The 23,818-nt window shown below is 41.8% G+C and overlaps 1 protein-coding gene across 2 annotated transcripts in view; it reads right to left on the reverse strand.

Moving 5' to 3' along the window:
• The window catches only part of LOC132406389 (A-kinase anchor protein 8-like), a 50,103-nt gene extending 35,465 nt beyond the window's left edge, over positions 1-14,638 (reverse strand). For both annotated transcript variants that reach the window (XM_059991996.1, XM_059991995.1), the window contains exons 1-2: positions 14,531-14,638; positions 7,504-7,551 (exon numbers count right to left, since the gene is read on the reverse strand). In XM_059991996.1, the coding sequence (XP_059847979.1) occupies positions 7,504-7,551; positions 14,531-14,549 (67 nt within the window). In that variant the 5' untranslated portion in view covers positions 14,550-14,638. The remainder of the gene's footprint in view (positions 1-7,503; positions 7,552-14,530) is intronic.
• Positions 14,639-23,818: the final 9,180 nt, after the last annotated feature.

Here is a 23,818-nt window from a genome sequence, read left to right on the forward strand (position 1 = left end):
TCCCCTGGGCCTGACAGAATATTCCCCAGGCTGCTCCACGAGGCAAGGGAAGAGATTGCTGAACCTCTGGCTAGGATCTTTATGTCCTCGTTGTCCATGGGAATGGTACCGGAGGATTGGAGGGAGGCAAATGTTGTCCCCTTATTCAAAAAAGGTAGTAGGGTTAGTCCAGGTAATTATAGACCATTGAGCCTTAAGTCTGTGGTGGGAAAGCTGTTGGAAAAGATTCTTAGAGATAGGATTTATGGGCATTTAGATTAATCATGGTCTGATCAGGGACAGTCAGCATGGCTTTGTGAAGGGCAGATCGTGTCTAACAAGCCTGATAAGAGTTCTTTGAGGAGGTGATCAGGCATATAGATGAGGGTAGTCCAGTGGATATGATCTACATTGATTTTAGTAAGGCATTTGACAAGATACCACACGGTAGGCTTATTCAGAAAGTCAGAAGGCATGGGATCCAGGGAAGTTTGGCCAGGTGGATTCAGAATTGGCTTGCCTGCAGAAGGCAGACGGTCATGGTGGAGGGAGTACATTCAGATTGGAGGGTTGTGATTAGTGGTGTCCCACAAGGATCTGTTCTGGGACCGCTACTTTTTATGATTTTTATTAACGACCTGGATGTTGGGGTAGAAGGGTGGGTTGGCAAGTTTGCAGACAACACAAAGGTTGGTGGTGTGGTAGATGTGGTAGAGGATTGTCGAAGATTGCTCAGACATTGATAGGATGCAGAAGTGGGCTGAGAAGTGGCAGATGGAGTTCAACCCGGAGAAGTGTGAGGTGGTACACTTTGGAAGGACAAACTCCAAGGCAGAGTACAAAGTAAATGGCAGGATACTTGGTAGTGCAGAGGAGCAGAGGGATCTGGGGGTACATGTCCACAGATCCCTGAAAGTTGCCTCACAGGCAGATAGGGTAGTTAAGAAAGCTTATGGGGTGTTAGCTTTCATATGTCAAGGGATAGAGTTTAAGAGTTGCGATGTAATGATGCAGCTCTATAAAACTCTGGTTAGGCCACACTTGGAGTAATGTGTCCAGTTCTGGTCGCCTCACTATAGGAAGGATGTGGAAGCACTGGAAAGGGTACGGGGAGATTTACCAGGGTACTGCCTGGTTTAGAGAGTATGGATTATGATCAGAGGTTAAGGCAGCTAGGGCTTTACTCTTTGGAGAGAAGGAGGATGAGAGGAGACATGATAGAGGTGTACAAGATATTAAGAGGAATAGATAGAGTGGACAGCCAGTGCCTCTTCCCCAGGGCACCACTGCTCAGTCCAAGAGGACATGGCTTTAAGGTAAGGGGAGGGAAGTTCAAGGGGGATATTAGAGGAAGGTTTTTCATTCAGAGAGTGGTTGGTGCGTGGAATGCATTGCCTGAGTCAGTGGTGGAGGCAGATACACTAGTGAAGTTTAAGAGACTACAAGACAGGTATATGGAGTAATTTAAGATGTGGGGTTGCACATGAAAATAAGGCAAGAACACTTCCATGAGCTGCTGAACATACCAGGAACCATCACTGATGAAGCACTAGGCAGAGTACACCCTCAACCCATACTGTTCGGGTTAAATGCTCCCCCTACTATTCACGAGGTCATCAAAGCCATCAAACAGCTAAAACCCAAAGCACCAGGGTCTGACAATATCCCAGCTGAGATCTACCAGTATGGTGGTAACAAACTGACATCTTGCCTGCACCAGCTGTTCACAAAGTTGTGGAGAGCTGCAGAACTACCACAAGACTTCAAAGACACATCAGTCGTGACCATCTACAAGAATAAGGGAGAGAAGAGAGACTGCAACAATTACTGTGGCATCTTTCTTCTGTCAACTGCGGGAAAATGCCTCATGAAGATCATCCTTAGACTCTTGGTGTCCAACATCAGTGACAACATCCTTCCAGAAAGCCAGTGTGGTTTTCGAACAGGCCGTAGTATAGTCGGCATGATCTTCTCATTGAGGCAGCTCCAACAGAAATGTGTTGAGCAGCAGAGAAGCCTCTAAGTCACACTTGTTGATCTAACCCAGGCATGGGCAAACTACGGCCCGGGAGCCATATGCGGCCCGTTAAGCTTTTTAATCCAGCCCGCAGAACTTGATGAAATTATATTAATAAAACTTGTAAACATTTTTTCCCCGCAATTCTGGCGTTTTCCCAATAGATGACGCACTCTATATACATTTGTGGCGACCCATTTCCTAGCACATCCGAACCGGCTCACAATTAGCCAGCGTTCCAGCTAAGGGAGAAAGCCTGTGGGGATTTGCGAGCACAGAGCTTTGGAGCCTCTGCGCCACGGGGGGCAGATTGAGGGAGGCTTAAAAGTGAGGCTGGGGATTTTGAATAAAGTTTTTTTCTTTGACTGCAGTTACCGACTCTGTGTCGTAATTTTAGCGCTGCATGTAGCACACTGCTACACATTGACCTTTGTTGAGGTGCAGCGTATTACTCCACATTTGCGCTTTACTCTTTGTTTGGCTCGACCTATTTGTGTGAACAGGCGTTCAGCATCATGAACATCAACAAAGCCAGCCACAGATCCAAGTTAACTGACCAACACCTCAGATCCATCCTGAGAATCGCCACAACAGAACTAAATCCAGACTTTGATGTGCTGGCTAAAAAGGGAGACCAACAACACTGCTCCCACTGAAATTAAAAATAAGTTTCTTCGTTGTGTTATGTAAAAATTGCATTTGAAAATATATTTTTCCAATAAGCCTTACATGTTACATGTCATTTCTGTTAAGTGATGGACATGAGTAGTGCGCAGGTGCACGTACGTTCTCAAAATAAAAAATGCGCTCCAGATCAAATAACGCGCTCCGCATACTGGTGCGCTCTCACTGTTCTGTCCTTGTGCTGGTCGTTGTTGAGTTATGGCACAGGGGACAATTGAATAAGAAGTAGCAGGACATCTCCTACCGTTTTTGAAATAAAGACAGGCAGGAGGAGAGTGATGATGATAATATCTTGAAGGATAACAGAATTTTCAGTGCTTTAAAATAATAAAGCACTATTAGTTACTATTAGCACTAATAAAGTTACTATTAAAAAAAGCTGTATTTTATTCATTTAATGTTCAGTGTTTTAAAAGTCATTTCAATAAATAGCTAAATACCATGGGACTTCAAAGACAGATATTTTGTTGTAATGCATTTGTTCATTTTCAATTGAAATTAAAGCACATGTTTTCTACATATCCCATGATATTTTATTTTCTCTTATGAGGTGTATTACCAAAACACTCCGTCCATCTGCTCCTGGTCCGGCCCCCCCTGTCAAATGTTAGAACCCTTTGTGGCCCACAAGTCAAAAAGTTTGCCCACCCCTGATCTAACCAAAGCGTTTGACACTGTTGGTAGAGGTGGCCTGTGGAAGCTCCTACCAAAATTCGGTTGCCCCCCCCCCCCCACACCTAACCAACATCATCCATCAGTTCATCAGTTCCACGAAGGCATGGAAGGCCGCATCAACATGTGGTGAGTTGTCAGACCCATTTCCCATCAGCATTGGTGTAAAACAGGGTTGTGTTGTGGCTCCTACTCTGTTTGGACTATTCTTCGCTGCTGTTCAGGATGCCTCATCAGACCTGAAGTAAGGGGTCTTCTTACAAACAAGGGTTGATGACAGGCTCCTCATCCTCGTAAGACTGAGAGCAAAAACAAAAGTCAGGGACATTGTGGCATATGAGCTACAGTTTGCTGATGACTGTGCACTGGTTGCCCACTCTCTCAAAGGCTTACAGGAGATCACCAGTTGCTTTGCCAGTGCAGCCAAAAGCTTCAGACTGACAATCAGCCTGAAAAAGACGGAAGTTTTGTACCAACCGGCTCCTGACTCAAGCTACGAAGAGCCAACTGTCCTCATTGATGACACTCGTCTCAATGCTGTCTGCAAGTTTTGCTATCTGGGCAGCATAATAACATCCTCAGCTTTTCTGAATGTACAGATTGAGTCAAGAACCAGAAAAGCCTACTTTGCCTTTGGTCAGCTGAAAGATCGAGTTTGGTCACAGAGCATCAGGTTGGCCACCAAGTGCAAGGTATCATATCAGCCTTGCTATACAGATATGAGACACGGTGTCTATATCAGAGTCACTTACGCCAGTTTGACCAACTACAGCAGCGTCACCCATGTTCTCTGATGAAGATCACCTGGTGAGACCAGGTCTCCAATACTGAGGTCCTCTCTCGAGCCAGAATGCCAGCGGTTTCAACCTTGGTGATGTCAGCAAAACTGCGCTGGGCAGGACATGCGCTGTACGCCCAACTGTCCAGTGGTACCCGAAAACAAGGAGGCCAGTGACTACAGTACAAGGATGTTCTGCGCAGGAGCCTCAAGAAAGCCGACATTGTCCCATCAACATAGGAGGATCTGGCTCAAGATCGCTAACAGTGGAGGGAAAGCCATCAGAAAAGGTGTGGACGCTGCTGAGAACAAGCTCATAGAGGCAACAGAGGAAAGGCACAGGAAGCACCACAACAGAGCTTCTGCTCCTGCTGCCCCTCCAGGCCTCACCTGCCAAGTACGTGGCCAGCAGTGTCTGTCAAAGATCAGTCTGTGCAGCCATTCCAGGACACACATATCAAACCCCACTAACTGAATGAAAGGAACCATCATCATCCTATGGGATGGATAGCCAGTGAGAGAAGATTTCTGCTCATATTTCCTTACAACCTCTCACAGCTTAGAAGCATGATTTTTTTTAAACTCTTCTATTAGTAGATGACCTTACATTTTCCCTTATTATAATTGTAGAGAGATTAGGAAACAGGAAAAAAAAAGCAAATGTGCTGTATCCAGCGAGATACATCACATGGTAATCAATCACCATTTTTACACTACCCTTGACACTAACCCATTTTACTCTCCCCACATTCCCATGAATCCTCCCCAGATTCTATTGCTCAGAAACATAGTAGGAGCAATTTATAGCAGCCAATTAACCTAGCAACCCACATTTTTGGAACACTGCAGGAAAGCAGTTTGGTTACAGGGAGAACATCTAAACTCCACAGAGATGGCATCACAAATCAAGATGGAACATGGATCACTAGAAATATAAAGCTACAGTTCTGCTAACTGACCATATTTCCCCAAAGCCTCACTGCATCTCCTCATAGTCCAAACTACAAATGAATGTATAGGTCTCCTGATCTATATACCTGGCATCTAGATGGTACACAGCTGGCGCCCCAACATCAGTCCATATGGCAATGCGTTCTTCACAGCCCAACAAGCTTATTCCCACTACTTTCCATCTAGTTTTCAATCCACATCATCTTATTACTCCTTCTACCAACCCCCCACATCCATTGAAGTACACCACATTTACAGGGGGATCTTATTGAAACATATAAAATTCTAAAGGGATTGGACAGGCTAGGTGCAGGAAGATTGTTTCTGATGTTGGGGAAGTCCAGAACGAGGGGTCACAGTTTAAGGATAAAGGGGAAGCCTTTTAGGACCGAGATGAGGAAAAACTTCTTCACACAGAGAGTGGTGAATCTGTGGAATTCTCTGCCACAGGAAACAGTTGAGGCCAGTTCATTGGCTATATTTAAGAGGAAGTTAGATATGGCCCTTGTGGCTAAAGGGATCGGGGGAATGGAGAGAAAGCAGGTGCAGGGTTCTGAGTTGGATGATCAGCCATAATCAGACTGAATGGCAGTGCAGGCTCAAAGGGCCAAATGGCCTACTCCTACACCTATTTTCTATGCTTCTACGTTTACAGCTCAGCCTCCACATCTATTCTGCAACTTACAATCTCAATTAGCCTCAGTAAATTGTCAAACAGGGATTCCTCATGTATAAATGCACAATGACTGCATAATTCAAGCTAGTGAATTATCGCTTCACCACCAAAACCACATCCTTATCCATCTTTGGATAGGAAAACCAATTCTATACCAGGTTCAGTCCAACAAGAAACCTATATACATTAATCAAGTACCTTTAACAACAGACCATCATTTTTCTGCTATAGTATTCTCAGCTTCTAATGTCAAGTTAGAGCAATCATGATACTGACATCACTGTCACCCATCCAAGCCTCCATGAGGTTTTTATACTTGCTCAATACTTGGCGCAGCAATTCTAGTTCACAGAACACAAGTGTAGAGAGAAGTGGACTCAGTCCAATACACCATTAGCGCATTACTCCCCGTCATCAGAATTATCTACTTGAGAACACAAGATTTATCAACAATCCCCAACATTCAGGCCATGACATCTTCTTGCAACTACAATTGGGCAGGAGATACAGAAGCCTTAAGTTCTTCAGAACCATATTCAAGAACAGCTAATTCCCTTCGATCCTGAAACAATTTGCATAACCCTAATCACTAATACAATAATAGCAGCCCATTGAACTACAAATTAATGTATTCTAATCATGCTCTTTCCTATTATTTTGTATAATTTATGTTTATATTTCAAGCAAGGTCTTCATTATACCTATCCACAAACATACTTGTACAAATGACAATAACTCAACTTTGACTTAATCACATAAACCTGCTCTGCCAGTCAATAAAATCAGGACTAGTCCAATATTATTCTCAATACTTTTTCCTAAAATCCCCTCATATCCCTCAACTCCCATGTGGATTAAAGGTCTACTTCAACCTCCTGAGATTTCTGAGAAAGAAAATTCCAAAGATGCATAACCCTCAGAATAAACTGCTTAAATAGATTTCCCTTACCCTGAAAATACTCTATGTGCAGATGTTTCACCAAGGAGAACTACCCTTTTCACTTCCCGTTTTTCAATCACCTATAGAACCTTGAATTTCTAAATCACCTCTCCTTCTTCTAAAGGACCAACAACATAGTCCAACCTACTCAAATCTAGATTAATTTATTCCACACCTTCAATGGAAGCAAACTGTTACTTAAATATGGAAACCAATAATGTGCACAGTATACCAGATACTTCTATTTAACATCACCCTTAAATTGCCAACATTCCTCAAGACCTTTTGAGGTAATCTGCAGTATTAATGTTTAAATAATTTTCTTTTTTCAACGTTCCTTTCTTCTAATGCAGGGGACCTCAACCTGGGGTCCACGGACCCCTCAGTTAAAGGTAAGGGTCCATAGTATAAAAAAAAGCTTTACAGAAGTTGTATCAGCTGTGAACTTGACTACAGTACAGTATGCAACTCAAGATCAATATATTCAATGTATTTTGACTGTATCCCTAGATCAATGCAAATAGAACTGTATAAGCAAGCATGGTAGGTCTTCTTAAATATTTGTATAGAAATCTGCTCTCCCACAATAACAAAGTGTGTTGATACATTAATGTACAACTATCATCTGTAGCTTAAATTAATTTGAAACTACTATGTGCAAAACATATTAGGTATATTGAATATTCATGTAATTCAAAGTTAATAGAAGAACTTTACAATACAATGTGCATTCATGATACAACTGGAAATCAAAAGTATAAACATAGGATAGCTATTTTAAGACCTACAAGATTCATTTATCTTACCTTGTGAATTGGTGGCTCCAGTATTCCAAGAATCCTCAGTTCCATAACCTACAATAAAATACAGCCAGTAACATTTAATGAGCAAGTCAATATTACAATGTTTCAATACTGTGTGTAAGCTATTATGCATATTAGTTCATAAAGTTAATTCAAGATTGTCTTGGATTCCATTCCAGCTCTATTTTCAACTATACACTGCCTCAATTACTGCAATATCCCTAGTTAAAAGGGATCCAGGACAATCTTAAATTATGAAACGGACACAAGCAAACCAGTCAAGTCCACTAGGATTTCCTAAACTGTGCTCTAATTCCCAAAGTATCCAAACTACCAATCGCAACATTCAATATAGTCAATAAAACAGCATCTACTACAGCAGGAACATCCAAAGCTTTATAAACATTAGAAGAGATTTGGTTTCCTCCCAAACTTAAGTAATCAATTCTTGAAATCCCTCCTTCATTCTAGATGTTGAGCAAAAGAAACAGCCTCTCACTCCTAGTTTGTCAATCCTAGCAATACTGAGGGATATTATGAGTGTAAATGGAATACATCAAACTAAAAAATGCAACTGCATTTTGCTTCACTTGTAGAACTGTTTGGGTCTCTAGTTGGTGGGAAGTGCAGAGGTAAAGGGGCCAATGGCATACCTCTCAAGGTGACCTGAGAATTGGGAAATGCACAATATGGAAAAAATAAATCAGGGAGTCACAGAGAGAATAATCTCTATGGAATGCAAAAATGAAGGGAAAGTTATGTCTGATGGTGAAATCTCTTGCGCAAGTTATGGTGAATAACAGATCAAATGTAGATACAGGCTGCTAAGGTGAAAGGTGAGTATCCTTGGTCTGGTTGATATGTAAGGAGATTAAGAAATGAACCAGTCATGATTGAAAGTGAAGTCAATGAAAAGTGAACACAAGTTTCTGCAAATGCTGGAAATCCAGAGCAACGCACACAGAATGCTGCAGGAACAAAGATCAGCAATGTCTACGGAGTGGAATAAACAGTCAACATTTTGGACTGAGACAGTAAATGTTTTTTCCCCTCCATAGATGGTGCTGACGATCTCGGATTTCATGCCTGCACAACTAAGAGCAGTCACAGTTAAGGAAAATGGAAAAGATCTCAAATTGAAATTATTCAAAGGAGTTTAAAGTTCAAAGTAAATTTATTATAAAGTACATATACGTCACCATATAAAACCCTGAGATTCATTTTCTTGTGGACATACTCAGCAAATCTATAGAATAGTTAAATATAACAGGATCAATGAATGATCAACCAGAGTGCAGAAGACAACAAACTGTGCAAATGCAAATAAATAGCAATAATTAGAACATGAAATAATGGAATAAAGAATCCTTAAAGTGAGATCATTGGTTGTGGGAGCATTACACTGATGGGGCAAATGAGGGGTAGTAATTGTTCTTAAATCTGGTGGTCGAGTCCTGAGGCTCTTGTACCTCCTACCCGACAACAGCAGCGAGAAGAGAGCATGAGCTTGGTGGTAGGGATCTCTAATGATGAATGCTACTTTCCTGCAACTGGATTTTATGTAATTGTACTCAATGGTTGGGAGGGCTTTACTTACGAGGTACTGGGCCAAATCCACTATCGTTTGTATGATTTTTCATTTGAAAGCATCAGTGATGCAGCCAGTCAATATACTCTCCACTACATATCCAACAGAAATTTGCCAAAGTTTTAGATGTCATGCCGAATGTTGGCAAACACTAAAGATGTAGAGGCACTGGCAGATTCTCTTCCAAATTACACTTATGTGCTGGGTCCAGGACGGGTCCTGTGAAATAGTAACACTTAGGAATTTAAAGTTGCTAACCCTCTCCACCTCTGATCCTCCTACGAGGTCTGGCTCGTGGACCGGCTTGTGGACCTCTGGCTTCCCTCTCCTGAAATCTATAATCTTGGTTTTGCTGGCACTGAGTGAGAGGTTGTTGTATGACACCACTGAACCAAATTGTCAAAATCCCTCCTGTATGCTGATTCATCACAACTTTTGATTAGGGCCCACAAGAGTGGTGTCATCAGCAAGCTTGAATATGAAACTAGACCTGTGCTTAACCATACAGTCAAAGATGGAAAGCAAGTAGAGCAAGGGGTCTAAGCACACAGTCTTGTGGTGCACCTTTGCTGATGGAGATTGTGGAGGATCCCTTACTGACTGGAGTCTACAAGTAAGGAAATCCAAGATCCAATCACACAAGGCCAAGGTCTTGGAGCTTATTGATCAGTTTTGAAAGGATGATGGCATTGAATGCTGAGTTGTAGTCGATAAAGAGCATCCTGATGTATGCATCATTACTGTTCAAGGTTGAGTGAATAGCCAAAGATATGGCATCTGCTGTATACCTGTAAGCAAATTGGAACAGATCCACGTTGCCTCTCAGGCAGGAGCTGAGATGTTTCATCACCAACCTCTCAAAACACTTCATCACTGTGAATATAAGTACAACTAGGCAATAGTCATAGGGACAGGTCACCACACACTTCCTGGGCACCGGTATAATTGAACCCTGCTTGAAGCAGGTGGGTACCACACACTGCCAAAGTGAGAAATAAAGATCTCAGTGAACACATCAGCCAGTTGGTCATCACAGGTCTTTAGTACATGGTCAGGTACCCTGTATGCCAGCTTCAGAAACTGAGATCATAGGCTCATCAGGCAATTTGGGGGGGGGGGGGGGCGGTTCACAATGTTAGCAGGAAAGCACAGTCAAGACATTGAAATTCTTTGGATCTGTAATGAACAGTGCACAATAAAGTATCCTCTGGTCATCATCCTCTCAGCAAAGTGTTGAAGCCAGGTCTATAATTCAAGACATAGCAGACTTGCCTGTCCTAGCACTGTTGAAAAATGGAATCTTTAAACTGTTTTCCAAAAGTAGCCACAGGCAACACATCAAATTGTCTTCATTGTTTATCATGAAAACAAGATTAGGAACACACAAGAACAAATTACAGAAATTTTAACTCGCTTGTCTGGACTTCAGAAAACCAGTGAAGATGACCAAAATGGGCATTAAAGTAGTGTACCAATTAGCACAAAGCTATTACAGCTTGGGGTTCCGAGTTTGGAGCTCAATCCCAACGTCCTTTGTTAAGAGTCGCTGTACATCCTGCCTGTGGGATTGTGTGGGTTTTCTCCAGGTGCTTCACTTTCCTCCCACAGTCCAATGAAGTACCAGGTATGTTAATTGGTGATTATAAAATTGTCCTTGATTAGGCTGGGCTTATATCATGGTTGTCTGGGGTTACTGGGCAGCACAGCTCAAAGGGCCAAAAGTGCCTATTCTAAATCAAAACAAATAAAAAGGAAACCAAAATCTGCAGTCTCAACATCATAGTCCACTCATAGGTTGAGATTAGAACAGCAAAAACTGAGAACATCATATTTATTATCAGGCATTCAAAAAGTTTTTTGCTTATACTTTAAAAAGTTTCAAAAATCTATATAGCATTCAAATACATCTTGCTTAGGTGCTGCCTTTCAATATTTCACTCCACTGATGGAACGACACCTGCTGGATAAAGCTCTAAAGGAAAGCTGCCAGGTCTATTCTATTCAAGTGTAACATTCCACAGTGACCACTGAAGAATATTACATTCAATACTTAGAACTCACATTTTAAAATTAAACATATCTAGGTTTTAACCAAAAACTCATCTAATGGTATGCAAATCTTGTACATCCTCTTAATTGAAATGAAGATTCATGACAGACAGGATATTTTATCATATATTTATTTTAACGCTACAAATTAAAAGGACAACTCAGCTTAAAATCAATAACATAAAAAGAGCAACACGAACAAGGCATTTTTGTAACATTTTATGAAAAATAAGAATACAAAAATGAGAGGAGATCTTACAGAAACATAAAGTCATGAAAGAAATAAGATAAAGGCAGGAAAGTTGTATTCACTGGTAGGTGAGACTAGAATTGGGGGAACATCACCTCAAGATTTGTGGAAGTAGATTTAGGATGGAGATGAGGAGGAACTGCTTTTCCCACAGAGTAGTGAATCTGTGGGATTCTCTGCCCAATGAAGCAGTGGAAGCTACCTCGGTAAATATATTTAAGACAAGGTTGAATAGATTTTTACATAGTAGCGGAATTAAGGGTTATGGGGAAAAGGCAGATTCATGCCCAGGCTCAACAGGCCAGATGGCCTACTCCTATGTTCTTATTTTGTAATCCCATGCCATTGAGATCAGATGCACTGTCAAACTCTGGTTTCAACATCTTACAAGCAGCAGCTAGCCTTCTTCACTGGTAGCCCAAATTGCAAGACAACTTGACACAGCCCAACATGGATTTTTATTTTTTTTTAAATGGAATTTAAATTTTATGTTCATAGACCCTGGACTGTTCCTTAAAAGCACCAATTAGCTGTATCTACTCCTTAGTTTTTCTTAAGATTGAGAAGTGTATGTAAACAGCTAAAACTGACACATTCAGAAAAAACATTGGTTAAGTACATGGATGTGAGACATATGGAGGGTTATGGACTGGTTGTAGGTATATGGGACGAAGCTAAGACCAGCTCAGCACTGACCAGATGGGCCAAAGGGCATGTTGTGAGTTGTAAGGTCTATAACTGTGGCATATAAATACTTCCTGATTAGAAATCAATTACCAAACAGCAATTAATCTCATTATAATAACACCACAAACATATTTGTACCATGTCGTACCAAATAAGAATTGTATTATCAGGCAAACATGAGGAAATCTGCAGATGCTGGAAATTCAAACAACAACACACACAAAATGCTGGTAGAACACAGAAGGCTAGGCAGCATCTATAGGGAGAAGTACTGTCGACGTTTCGGGCCGAGACCCTTAGTCAGGACTAACTGAAAGGAAAGATAGTAAGAGATTTGAAAGCAGTGGGGGGAGGGGGAAATGCAAAATGATAAGAGAAGACCGGAGGGGGTGGGGTGAAGCCAAGAGCTGGAAAGGTGATTGGCGAAAGTGATACAGAGCTGGAGAAGGGAAAGCATCATGGGACGGGAGGCCTCAGGAGAAAGAAAGTGGGGGGGGGGGGGGAGCACCAGAGGAAGATGGAGAACAGGGATTATCAGGGATGAGATATTTAAATTTAAGCCTCATCTGCTTCATTAGCTTCATCAGAAAGATCCTAGAAAAGAATTGTAAAGAACAGTAGCGTTCTTGTGTTACTTCAGTAACTACTCCCTAAAGGGATACTACTTAAGGAATGCAAGGAGGACATAGGGGCAGTCAAAATTTGACAAATTATGGAATACAAGGTACGAGGTGATTAATTTTAGTAAGAAAAGTCAAACAACCAGAATACTGTTTAAATTGGAGGCAGCACAGGGATCTGAATATATTTTAACAAAACAAGTTAGTATAGATACAGAGACAGATATAAAGCAAATAACATGTTGGACTTTACTGCAAAGCACATTATGTACACAAACAGGGAAGACTTGCCACCTATTTTCTACAACTTTGCATGGTATTACTGATGAGAAATCTGGACATTTTCTATTTTAACATTGCAATGTCTTCCTAACTTCTCCTCAATTCCAGACTTACTGTATTCCCCTTCAAATCCCTACACTAAATACCTCTCTCTCAGCTCCCCTCTCCGACCCCTGGTTTGGGACGCTGAACAATTGCAAATCGCCCTTACTTTTCAACACTATCCATGCATCCCTGTTGACATATTGCTCAAAGCTTTCGCCAAAATCACAAATTTCACTCCAAAATCCTTTGAGAGAACCTGACTGCAGATGCCCAAAGCTACAAGAACGAGCAGATGGGTCCGAGATGATTTACTGGCCAATGGCTCATTCTGTGGAAGTGGTCGCATCTCACTCAGCTACCATTATCATTGGGTACATCACAAAGGAGAAATATTGCAACCCCATGGATTTAGCACCACTCAGTAGGGGCATGGAGGCGGAGAAGAATGCAGATGCTGAAATCTGGAACCATAAAACTCTACCGTTAAAACACAACAGGTGAACAGCACCTGTAGAAGAAAATAAATTCTCGACGTTTCAGGGTTTTCACCTGAAAGACTGACAATTCCTTTCCTTAGCAGATGTTGTTCGACCCGTCAAGTTATTCCGGCAGGTTAACTGTGGCATAGTTAGATTCAACCTTGGATCTAACCACGCTTCTTCTTCGTTGTAACAATGGATGGGGAGCATCGTGCAAGAGAATGTGCAAATACAATCCACTTACACCTTCTTGCTGATGAAATCGAACTTGCACTTTTCAGGGAATCCCAGGGTCAAGCGGGACCCCAGCACAGGAGTGGAAGTGATTTACGTCCACGCGCACGTCAATCCCAGGGACACGCGCGGACACGGCGGGAGGGCGCGCGACCCGAAAATCCACGCTGATTAGGTGCCGCCATTTTGTAGCGTCGTGAATTTTTTTTCTCTAGAAATCTTCATCCCGGGAATCACAATATGCACCCTTTAAAATGTGTACGTGGATCGAGTAGTCGTACTCCCCTCTCAAAACAAGATGCTGCAAAATATCCCAAACCGCCACGGAAAATAAACGATTTTACTGTCAATATGTAAACCATTCACATGAAGATTGATCAAAACCGATTTAATTCACAATAGAACGTCTGTAATGCTTGGAAATTAAACAGTTATTCTAATAGATTTCTAAACTACTAAACATTCCGTTTCAAACAAAACGACAAGTTCCTGTAAACCTAACGCAATGGTTTGAGTGACACGTTAATTAACCAATTCGGTATCAGCATTCTAGTAGCCTACAATCCCAAAGCCAATCACGACTGATTGGGCGGGACATCAACCACCCAACACGTTAGGTTGGTTTCACGTTAAAATGACGCGACCAAGGCGGAAATTAAGGACAATTATTTAATCATCCCACCCCTCTCCTACCGTCAAACAATCGCATTTTTAAAATCACAATTTAAGAAAGGATCGGCTCAAAACAAAACTGGAATACCGTAGAAAAGTTAAATCAAAAGGCTTCACTATTTACCTGAATACCAAGAATCCATTTTGATTTCGTTAAATTCAAAAAAAGCCCTGTCCCCGCTGCTGGAGAATTTTCTAGCTCCGGAAGGACCGCCCTCCGCCACCGATTGGCTTTATCTATACGTTGACGCGAGCAGTCCTTCGTTTTCGGTAGGATATATTAACTGTCATTCAAAAGACGTAATGATGCCTATTTGCGAAATAGCTGCCTACACTCAATTATTCTGCATAAACTTCCACTCGTAAGCATTCTTAACATCACAAAATGAATTAGAGTTACAGCTAAAATCTTATAAGGATGAAGCTTGATCGAAGAGGATGGTTTTATGGAAGCAGAATTAGACATAACAATCATACTCTCTTGTCCACGTTTCCATCTTATCCTCAGAAGTCCAAACGCTCAAAGAGAGAGTTAAAACAATTCTCCCAATGGCTCACTCGATAATCTGAGACAAATCTTAGTTGCAAGCTTACCAACCAGAGGAAATTAGCTTCTCTATATCTATATTTGTAGCGTTTGTGTTGCTGAGCAGATCCCCTCTACCAAAGCCCAGGGCTTTGAAGCAAACTCAAAGGTCAATACATACTAAGATATTGAAGAGGGTTTGGGAGAAAATTCTGGGCTGAATACTCTGGTAAATGAAGAGAAAGAAGCCAATAGCGAAGTATATAAATTTGAGAATAATTACCCAGAAATTAATCAACATGATTGTGGAACTGGAGGAAGTTAAAGTATCAAAAGAAACTGCTATTAAGAGATTAAAATTTATAAATTGTGGCTTTTTTAAATCTAACAGGCACAAGAGCAATAAGCAAACAAAATTTGCTGGCTGTTAGGATATGGGCAGTTTCAGAGGCCCTGAAGTTCATAGAATTTATTATTATTACAATGGTGGTTAACTTGGCCAAATTAAACAACTGCTCCATTTAGCCAAAGTTTCATGGAAGTAATTTAAAAGGCATAAAAAAGACCTTTTAACAGAGTAACAAATTATGTATTTCAATAAAATACAGAACAAGTTAGAACACTCAATACTACAACAGTACTATAAAAATATGATACTGTAAAACTATAAGTATTAGTTTCTAATAGTTATAGAGAAAGGAATTTATTAACTACAAATGAACAAAATTCTGTACAGCCACCTAGTGCACATAACAGACAGCCTTCATGCAATGTTTTTGACCACTATGTCCTCCAAATCTTCATTTTCTTTGTAACATAATTGTCAATACCTTCAAATTCTTCAGTTACTATGATGATAAGTAATTAATTCATTTCATTTTCCCAGCTATTTCTAGCTTCTGCATGCTTGAAAGCTTGAAACCGCAGTGAGCAAAACGGTTCTGAATTCTCTTCCTGCTTATTTCACACCAATTATCATTGACAAAAATCACTGCTTTTGTGTCTAACAGCCACACAGGTTCACATATCTGATACAAGTTAGAAATTATTCGGCAACAGTGCCCTGCCCCATTTAAGCAGCATAGTGTCCCTAATAAACAATGGGAATCCCTACTATTTTCTCAATTAGTTTTTCTTCCTCAGAAGTTGTCCTAAATAAGCAGCTGCCTCACTTAACTAATGGCCTTAGTAGGCACAATCCACTTTATTAGCATTCAACACTGCCTTGAGATCAAGGGTAACTTGCTTCCATTGTGGCTCTGTATGAAGAGTCAGCAGAACATAATACTAAGCAAGTAACCATTCAAAATAAGTTATTCATTATCAAAGTTCATATATGTCACCAATTACAACCCTGAGGCTCATTTCCTTGTGTGCATTCACAGTAAATACAAGAAAATAAAATAGAATCAATGAAAAAATACTTACAAGATGGACAAGTAACCAATGTACAGAAGACAACAGGCAGTGCAAAACCAAAAAAAAAACAAAATAATAACAATAAATAAACAATAAATATCGAGGACACGAGACAAAGAGTCCTTCAAAGTCAGTGTTGGGATGAGTGAAGTTGAGTGAATTTATCCCCTCTTGTTCAAGAGCCTGATGGTTGGGGGGTAATAACTGCTCCTGAACCTGGTGATGTGGGTCCTAAGGCTCCTGTACCTCCTTCCTGGCACTGGAGCTGTACTTAGCCTCACAGTCATGAATACAAAACTGGTGTTTGCAAGTGAAGAAATCAAGGATTCAGTTGCACAAGGAGGTATTAAGGTCAAGGTCTTGAAGCTCATTGATTAGCTTTGAGGGGATGATAGCATTAAATGCCGAGCTGTGGTCAATGAAAAGCATCCTGATGTGTGCATCTTCGCTGTCCAGACATTCCAGGGCTGAGTGAAGAGCCAATAAAATGGAATCTGCTGTTGACCTGTTGTGACAGTAGGCACATTGGAGTGGGTCCAAGTCGCGTTACTGCTCAGGCAAGAGTTAGTAGGCTTTATCACCAGCCTCTCAAAGCAGAGGATGTAGTGCAACTGGACAATAGTCATTGAGGCAGGTTACCACATTCTTCTTTGGCACCAGTATAAATGAAGCCTGCCTGAGGCAGGTGGGTACCTCAGACTGCTGAAGTGAGAGGTTAAATATACCAGTGAACATTCCAGCCAGATCAGGACAGGTCTTTAGTACTCGGCCAAGTACCCTGTCTGGGCCAGGTGATTTCTGTGGGTTCACTGTCCCAAAGGATGCCCTCGCATCAGCCTCGGAGACTGAAATCATATGGTCATCAAGGGCAGGGCTGTGGGAGTTTGTGAAGGTGCCTCCATGTTTTGATGGTCGAAGCGAGCTTAAAAGGCATTGAGCGCATCTGGGAGCAAAGCCTTGTTGTCACCTATGTCACTCGGTTTCACTTAGTAGGAGGTGGGAGTATTCAAGCGCTGTCACGGCTGTTGAGCAACCTTCAGTGATTAAAATTTGGTCCAAAATTGCCACATTGCACATGAGAGGTTGAACTTGGACCGCTTGCATTTTACTTGGTCACCAGACATGAGTGCCATTGATCCGGACTTGAGTAGATTGGATCTCATGGGTCAACTAGGGCTTCTGTTTGGGGAAGAGTCTGAATGATTTTGTGGAGACACACCCATCTATGATTGTTTATATAAAATCTGTGACAATCGTGGTGTATTCGTTCAGATCTTCTGATGGCTCCTTGTCAGCAACTTGCGCTACCCCGAAGCCACTCCTCTGCCTCCTGCAGCCACCTCTTTGTGGTCCTCGCCTCTACAGCCTTCTCTTTAGCCTCTGCCTGTACACAGGTAGGAGGAGGTCAGACTTCCCAAAATTCAGTCTAGGCCTGGAATGGTAGGCATTCCTAATCATAGTATAGCAATAGTCAAGTGTGTAGGGGCTCCTGGTGCTGCAGGTAATAAATTGATGATAATTAGGCAGAGATTTCTTCAAACAAGCTTGATTGAAGTTGCCAACAATAATTTGAAAGGCTTCAGGGTAGGCTGCTTCCTGCTTGCTGGTCATGACAATCAATACTTCAAGCCTACTTAACATCTGCCTTTGGCAGTATGTAAACTATGTAAACTGACAGGATCACAGAGGAGAACTCTCTTGAAAACAGAACACTCAGCACTTAATTGTTGGATGTTCCAGATTGGGCGGGGCAAGAGCATGACAATACCACTGTGCTGAATCACCACAAAATGTTAATCATGAAACATAGATCCCCTCCTTTTGCCTTCTCCGAATCAGCAATCCAGTCCATCGTGTGTATTGAGAAACCCTTGGGTCTCACTAACATATCCGTCTTGTCTGGAGAGAGACATGTCTCCGTGAAGCAGAGTCTCCATGAATCAATACCTCATTTTCCTCTGGGTTCTCATTCTTGTTCTCCAGTGACTGTATGTTTGCTAACAAGTATAGGAAGTTTCACAACTTGGTGTTTTTTCAGTCTGGCTTGGAGTCCTCCCTCTCTTACAGCCATGGCGATGTGCTTTCATCAGCTTAAAGCTGCCAAACCTGTGGACTTGAGAGTTAAACTTGCTAAATCCTTCAGAAGATCCTGAAATTGCCAGTGTGTTAAGACAGTTCAAAATTACATTACTTAAGGGGAAATTACAGGCTGCAGATTGCAGTGAAAGTAGTTTAGAAGTTTTATAAACTGCCTGCAACAGGTTGCCATGCTTCATCAGAGCCATCCTGCTTCCACCTTTGATTCGGCCAATGACATCGAAGTCATCAGCAAACTTAAATCTGGCATTGGTACATCACAGTCATAACTACGAAGTGAATACAACAGGGGGCTAAGCACACAGTCACAATGTAGGTTTCAAGTAGCAACTAAACCCAAGGCTGTGGTAGAGTTAGGTAACTGGTAACTACAAAGATGGAAATTGACGTTCTTTGTGATGGCATGGATATGTTTCCTGAAGCTCACTTTGGGGTCAAAATGTCACCACAGTGTTGTGAATTGAGTTTTGTATACATATCTGCGTAATGATGTTGTTTGTGGCTAAGGCTCATAGTTTGTGATCAAAGACAAACTGAAGAGATCAAGGATAAACCTTTGCAGGAACACCAGATAAAATGGTTGTGATGTGAAACACCACTGCCGGTGATTCACTGATTATGTCTTTCTATTTTTATCATGGGGGGGGGGATGACAGAACCCAGGTAATTCTGGCGGGGCTAGTATTTATTATCCATCTCTAGTGGTCTTTGAGATGGTGGGGATGAGCACCTTCTTGCACCACTGCTGGGGAGCGGATATCGGGGGTATCATGTATCAGCAGCAGACTCCTGAGCAGGTCTGAATGACTTCACTCACCACAACTCTGTACTGACTCTACGACCTATGGGCTCAGTCACAGAGACCCTTTGCAACACGTTTTCAGAATTATTTTTATTTCTACAGTTTGTCTTCTTTTGCACATTGGTTATTTGTCAGTCTTTGCCTGTTTAGTTATAGTAGTTCATAAAATTCTATTGTATTTGTTCTTTTTACCTGGAAATTCCACCAAGGAAAGGAATCTCAAAGTAGTATATAGTATCATATACATACTTTGCTAATGCAGAATATGACCCATCTACAACCACCCTTTGCCTTCTGTGGGCAAGCCAGTTTTGGATCTACAAAGCAATGTCTCCTTGGATCCCATACCTCCTTACTTTCTCAATAAGCCTTACATGGGGTACCCTATCAAATGCCTTGCAGAAATCCATATACACTACATCTATTGCTCTACCTTCATCAATGTGTTTAGTCACGTCCTCAAAAAATTCAATCGGGCTTACAAAGCACGACTTGCCCTTGACAAAGCCATGTTGACTATTTCTAATCATATTATGCCTCTCCAAGTGTTCATAAATCCTGCCTCTCAGGATCTTTTCCATCAACTTACCAGCTACTGAAGTAAGACTCACTGGTCTATAATTTCCTGGACTATCTCTACTCCCTTTCTTGAATAATGGAACAACATCTGCAACCCTCCAATCCTCAGGAACCTCTCCCATCCCAATTGATGATGCAAAGATCATTACCAGAAGCTCAGCAATCTCCTCCCTCACCTCCCACAGTAGCCTGTGGTGTATCTCATCCCAGTCCCAGAGACTCATCCAACTTAATGCTTTCCAAAAGCTCCAGCACATCCTCTTTCTTAATGTCTATATGCTCAATCTTTTCAATCTGCTGCAAGTTATCCCCACAATCGCCAAGATCCTTTTCCGTAGTGAATACTGAAGCAAAGTATTCATTAAGTATCTCTGCTATCTCCTCCAGTTCCATACGCACTTTTCTGCTGTCACTTTTCTAGTATTCTCTCTTGTCTTATCCCCTTGCTCTTTGTGTTCTTGTAGAATGCCTTAGGGTTTTTATACTTGTGGAATGCTTTGAGGTTTTCCTATCAGAGCCTTTGATATCCCTCCTGTTCTTTCCTCCTAAGACCTTCCTTTCCAGTCCTGATGAAGGGTCTCGGCCTGAAATGTGAACTGTTTGCTCTTCTCCACAGATGCTGCCTGGCCTGCTGAGTTCCTCCAGCATTTTGTGTCAGCCCTTATATCAGCCATTTCTATCCTGGGGCAAAGTCTTTGGCCGTCCAGTCACTCTGTGCCTATTATCATCATTTATTGCCCTTTCCTGTATTTCTTTCTCTGTCTTCATAGATGCCACGTACTTTTGCTGAGTGTTTCTAGCATTTTCTGGTTGTATCCCTCCACCATTTATGGCATGTTTGCTCTCAGCCCCTTCCCCATATTTGCTTGATTGGACGCTCCATTCACCTTGCTAAGCCTTTACTTTATCATGTACTCATCTCTGCTGTACCATCTGCAAAGCGCACAGGCTGTCCTAACAGCACCTCCCAGATCCATGACTTCAGCCAGCAAGGGTGGCAGGTGGATGGGGAACACCATCTACAGGTTCCCCTCTAAGTTGCACACCATCTTGATTTGTAAATACATGCTGAATACTGGAGGAGCTCAGTGGGTCAGACAACATCCGCGGAGAGAAGAGGATAGCTAATACTTTGGGTCTTTGCTTGGACTCATTTTTGTCTATAATTATAAAGTGATTGAAGGAAAGTATTATGAGATTGCCAGAGGTAAGTGTTTTACACAGAGAGTGGTGGGTGTGCAGGACACACTGCCAGGGGTAGTGGTAGAGGCAGATACATTAGCAACTTAAGCAACTTTCTTTCCAAGTTAAGAAACACAATTAGTTTGTATGTTTGAAAATTGGTTTACTCTATTTACAGCTATCAACTGGGAGGGCTGGGTACTGTGCTGTCTCTCGAAACAATATTAAAAAAAGGATGCAGTTTCCTCCCCAATAGAAAGACCCAAACCCAGGGGAAGGAACATCTTTATTTATACTGCAAGTGTAAGTCTGGGTTATGTGGTGGTCTGTTATTTTATTTCTTTATTGCACACTTTAGGAGCAAACTGAAAGGGCACACAGAATTGATGTTCAAAATAACAGGTGGCTTATTAAAAAGAAACTGGTGTGCACCAGTCAATGTTGATATACCTGAGCATGAATTTTGTACATATTTTACATTCTCAGTTGATGAGCTGTGGTATTTAAGTCTGGCAGCCCATGTCTGTATAAGAATACCAGGTATGACTTCTGGAGGGCTATTTTTCAAGAGGTAAGGAACAATACCAGGCCAGGTTGAAGGTGACTTTGGAAGCATGTCAACTCTGGTAGGGTTTACAGGACATTGATTCCTACCAAGTGAAACCCAACATGGCGAATGGCAATGATGCTTCACGCCCAGACGAGCTCAGTACCTGTTCTGCTCACTTTGAAAAGGAGAACAAAACCACAGCTATGAGGATCACTGCAGCACCCAGTGACCCTGTGACCTCTGTTTCGGAGACTGATGTCAGGCTGTCTTTCAAGATGATGAACCTTTGAACAATTGCTGGTGTGTTTCAGCACCCCTCTTCCAGTGGGATTTCACTGAGTTACAACACTTGAGTTAAAGCATTTCAGGATGTATATCAAATACATTTTGATGACATTAAATTGAACCTTTGAACCGTTCAAGGCAACAGGCCCCGATGGAATACCTGTTAAGGCTCTGAAAACCTGTACCAACCAACTGGCAGGGTGTTCAAAGACATTTTCAATCTCTCATTACTACAGTTGAAAGTTCCCATCCATATCAAAAGGGCAACGATTATACCAGTGTGCAAGAAGAGCAGAGTGAGCTGCCCCAGGTTGTAAATCTAGTCAGCTCCATCTTGGGTACTAGCCTACAAAGCACCCAGGAATCTTCCGGGAACGGTGTCTCAGAAAGGCAGTGTCCATTATTAAAGACCTCCAGCACACAGGGCATGCCCTTTTCTCACTGTTACCATCAGGTGGGAGGTACAGAAGCCTGAAGGCACACATTCAGTGATTCAGGAACAGCTTCTTCCCTTCTGCTACCTGATTCTTAAACGGACATTTATCCTGTGAACACCACCTCACTTTTTTTAAATACAGTATATATTATGTTTTAACACTATTTTTAATCCATTAAATATACATATACTGTAATTGATTTACTTATTATTATTATTTGTTTCTTCTATATTATGTGTTGCATTGAACTACTACTGCTAAGTTAGCAAATTTCACAACACATGCCAGTGATAATAAACCTGATTCTGATTCTCAGCGTTTCAGGAAAAGTTTCTTCCCCCCCCCGACATCTGATTTCTAAATGGGCATTGAACCCATGAGCTCTACCTCGCTTCTTCTATTTCCTTTTGTTTTGCACTACTTATTTAGCTATTACAGTATGTATTTACTCTAATTCAGTTATTTCTCTCTATTATCATGTATTGCATTGTACTGCTGCCAGAAGGTTATCAAATTTCATGTCAAATGCCTATGATATTAAACCTGACACACACAAAATGCTGGTGGAACACAGCAGGCCAGGCAGCATCTATAGGGAGAAGCGCTGTTGATGTTTCGGGCCGAGACCCTTCGTCAGGACTAACCAAAAGGAAAGATAGTAAGAGATTTGAAAGTAGTGGGGGGAGGGGGAATGCGAAATGATAGGAGAAGACTGGAGGGGGTGGAATGAAGCTAAGAGCTGGAAAGGTGATTGGCAAAAGTGGTACAGAGCTGGAGAAGGGAAAGGATCATGGGATGGGAGGCCTCAGGAGAAAGAAAGGGGGAGGGGAGCACCAGAGGGAGATGGAGAACAGAGTGATGGGCAGAGAGAGAGGAAAAAAACAAACAACTAAATATGTCAGGGATGGGGCAAGAATGGGAGGAGGGGCATTAACGGAAGTTAGAGAAGTCAATGTTCATGCCATCAGGTTGGAGGCTACCCAGCCGAAATATAAGGTGTTGTTCCTCCAACCTGAGTTTGGATTCATTTTGACAATAGAGGAGGCCATAGATAGACATATATAGTCCCTATAGATGCTGCCTGGCCTGCTGTGCTCCACCAGCATTTTGTGTGTGTTGTTTGAATTTCCAGCATCTGCAAATTTCTTCGTGTTTGCATATTAAACCTGATTCTGATTATCTAAGGTGTTTTGGTTAAACAGTTCATGGTATCAGGCAAAAAAATGCACCTAATTTTATCATAAACAAAATGCTGGGGGGTGGGGAAGCTCAGCAGGTCAGGCAGCATTTTGTGTGTGCTCCTTGGATTTCCAGCATCTGCACTTTTTCTCTTGTTTGTGATGGGGTAACTTTAATTCATCTGTATTTGTCAAAGCAAGCTGCTTTGAATGACACCGAGTTGCGTGTGATATTAGTTACAGTCAATTTAAAGTCCAGGAGCGCATCTACCATCTAGGAAAACTAGGAGGAACGAGCGTAGGAGCGCACGTGATCCGCCCAACCCGGGCCGCGGTTCACGTGACTCGTCCATCCCA

This window comes from Hypanus sabinus, chromosome 16 (assembly GCF_030144855.1).
Source record: "Hypanus sabinus isolate sHypSab1 chromosome 16, sHypSab1.hap1, whole genome shotgun sequence".
Taxonomy (NCBI): domain Eukaryota; kingdom Metazoa; phylum Chordata; class Chondrichthyes; order Myliobatiformes; family Dasyatidae; genus Hypanus; species Hypanus sabinus.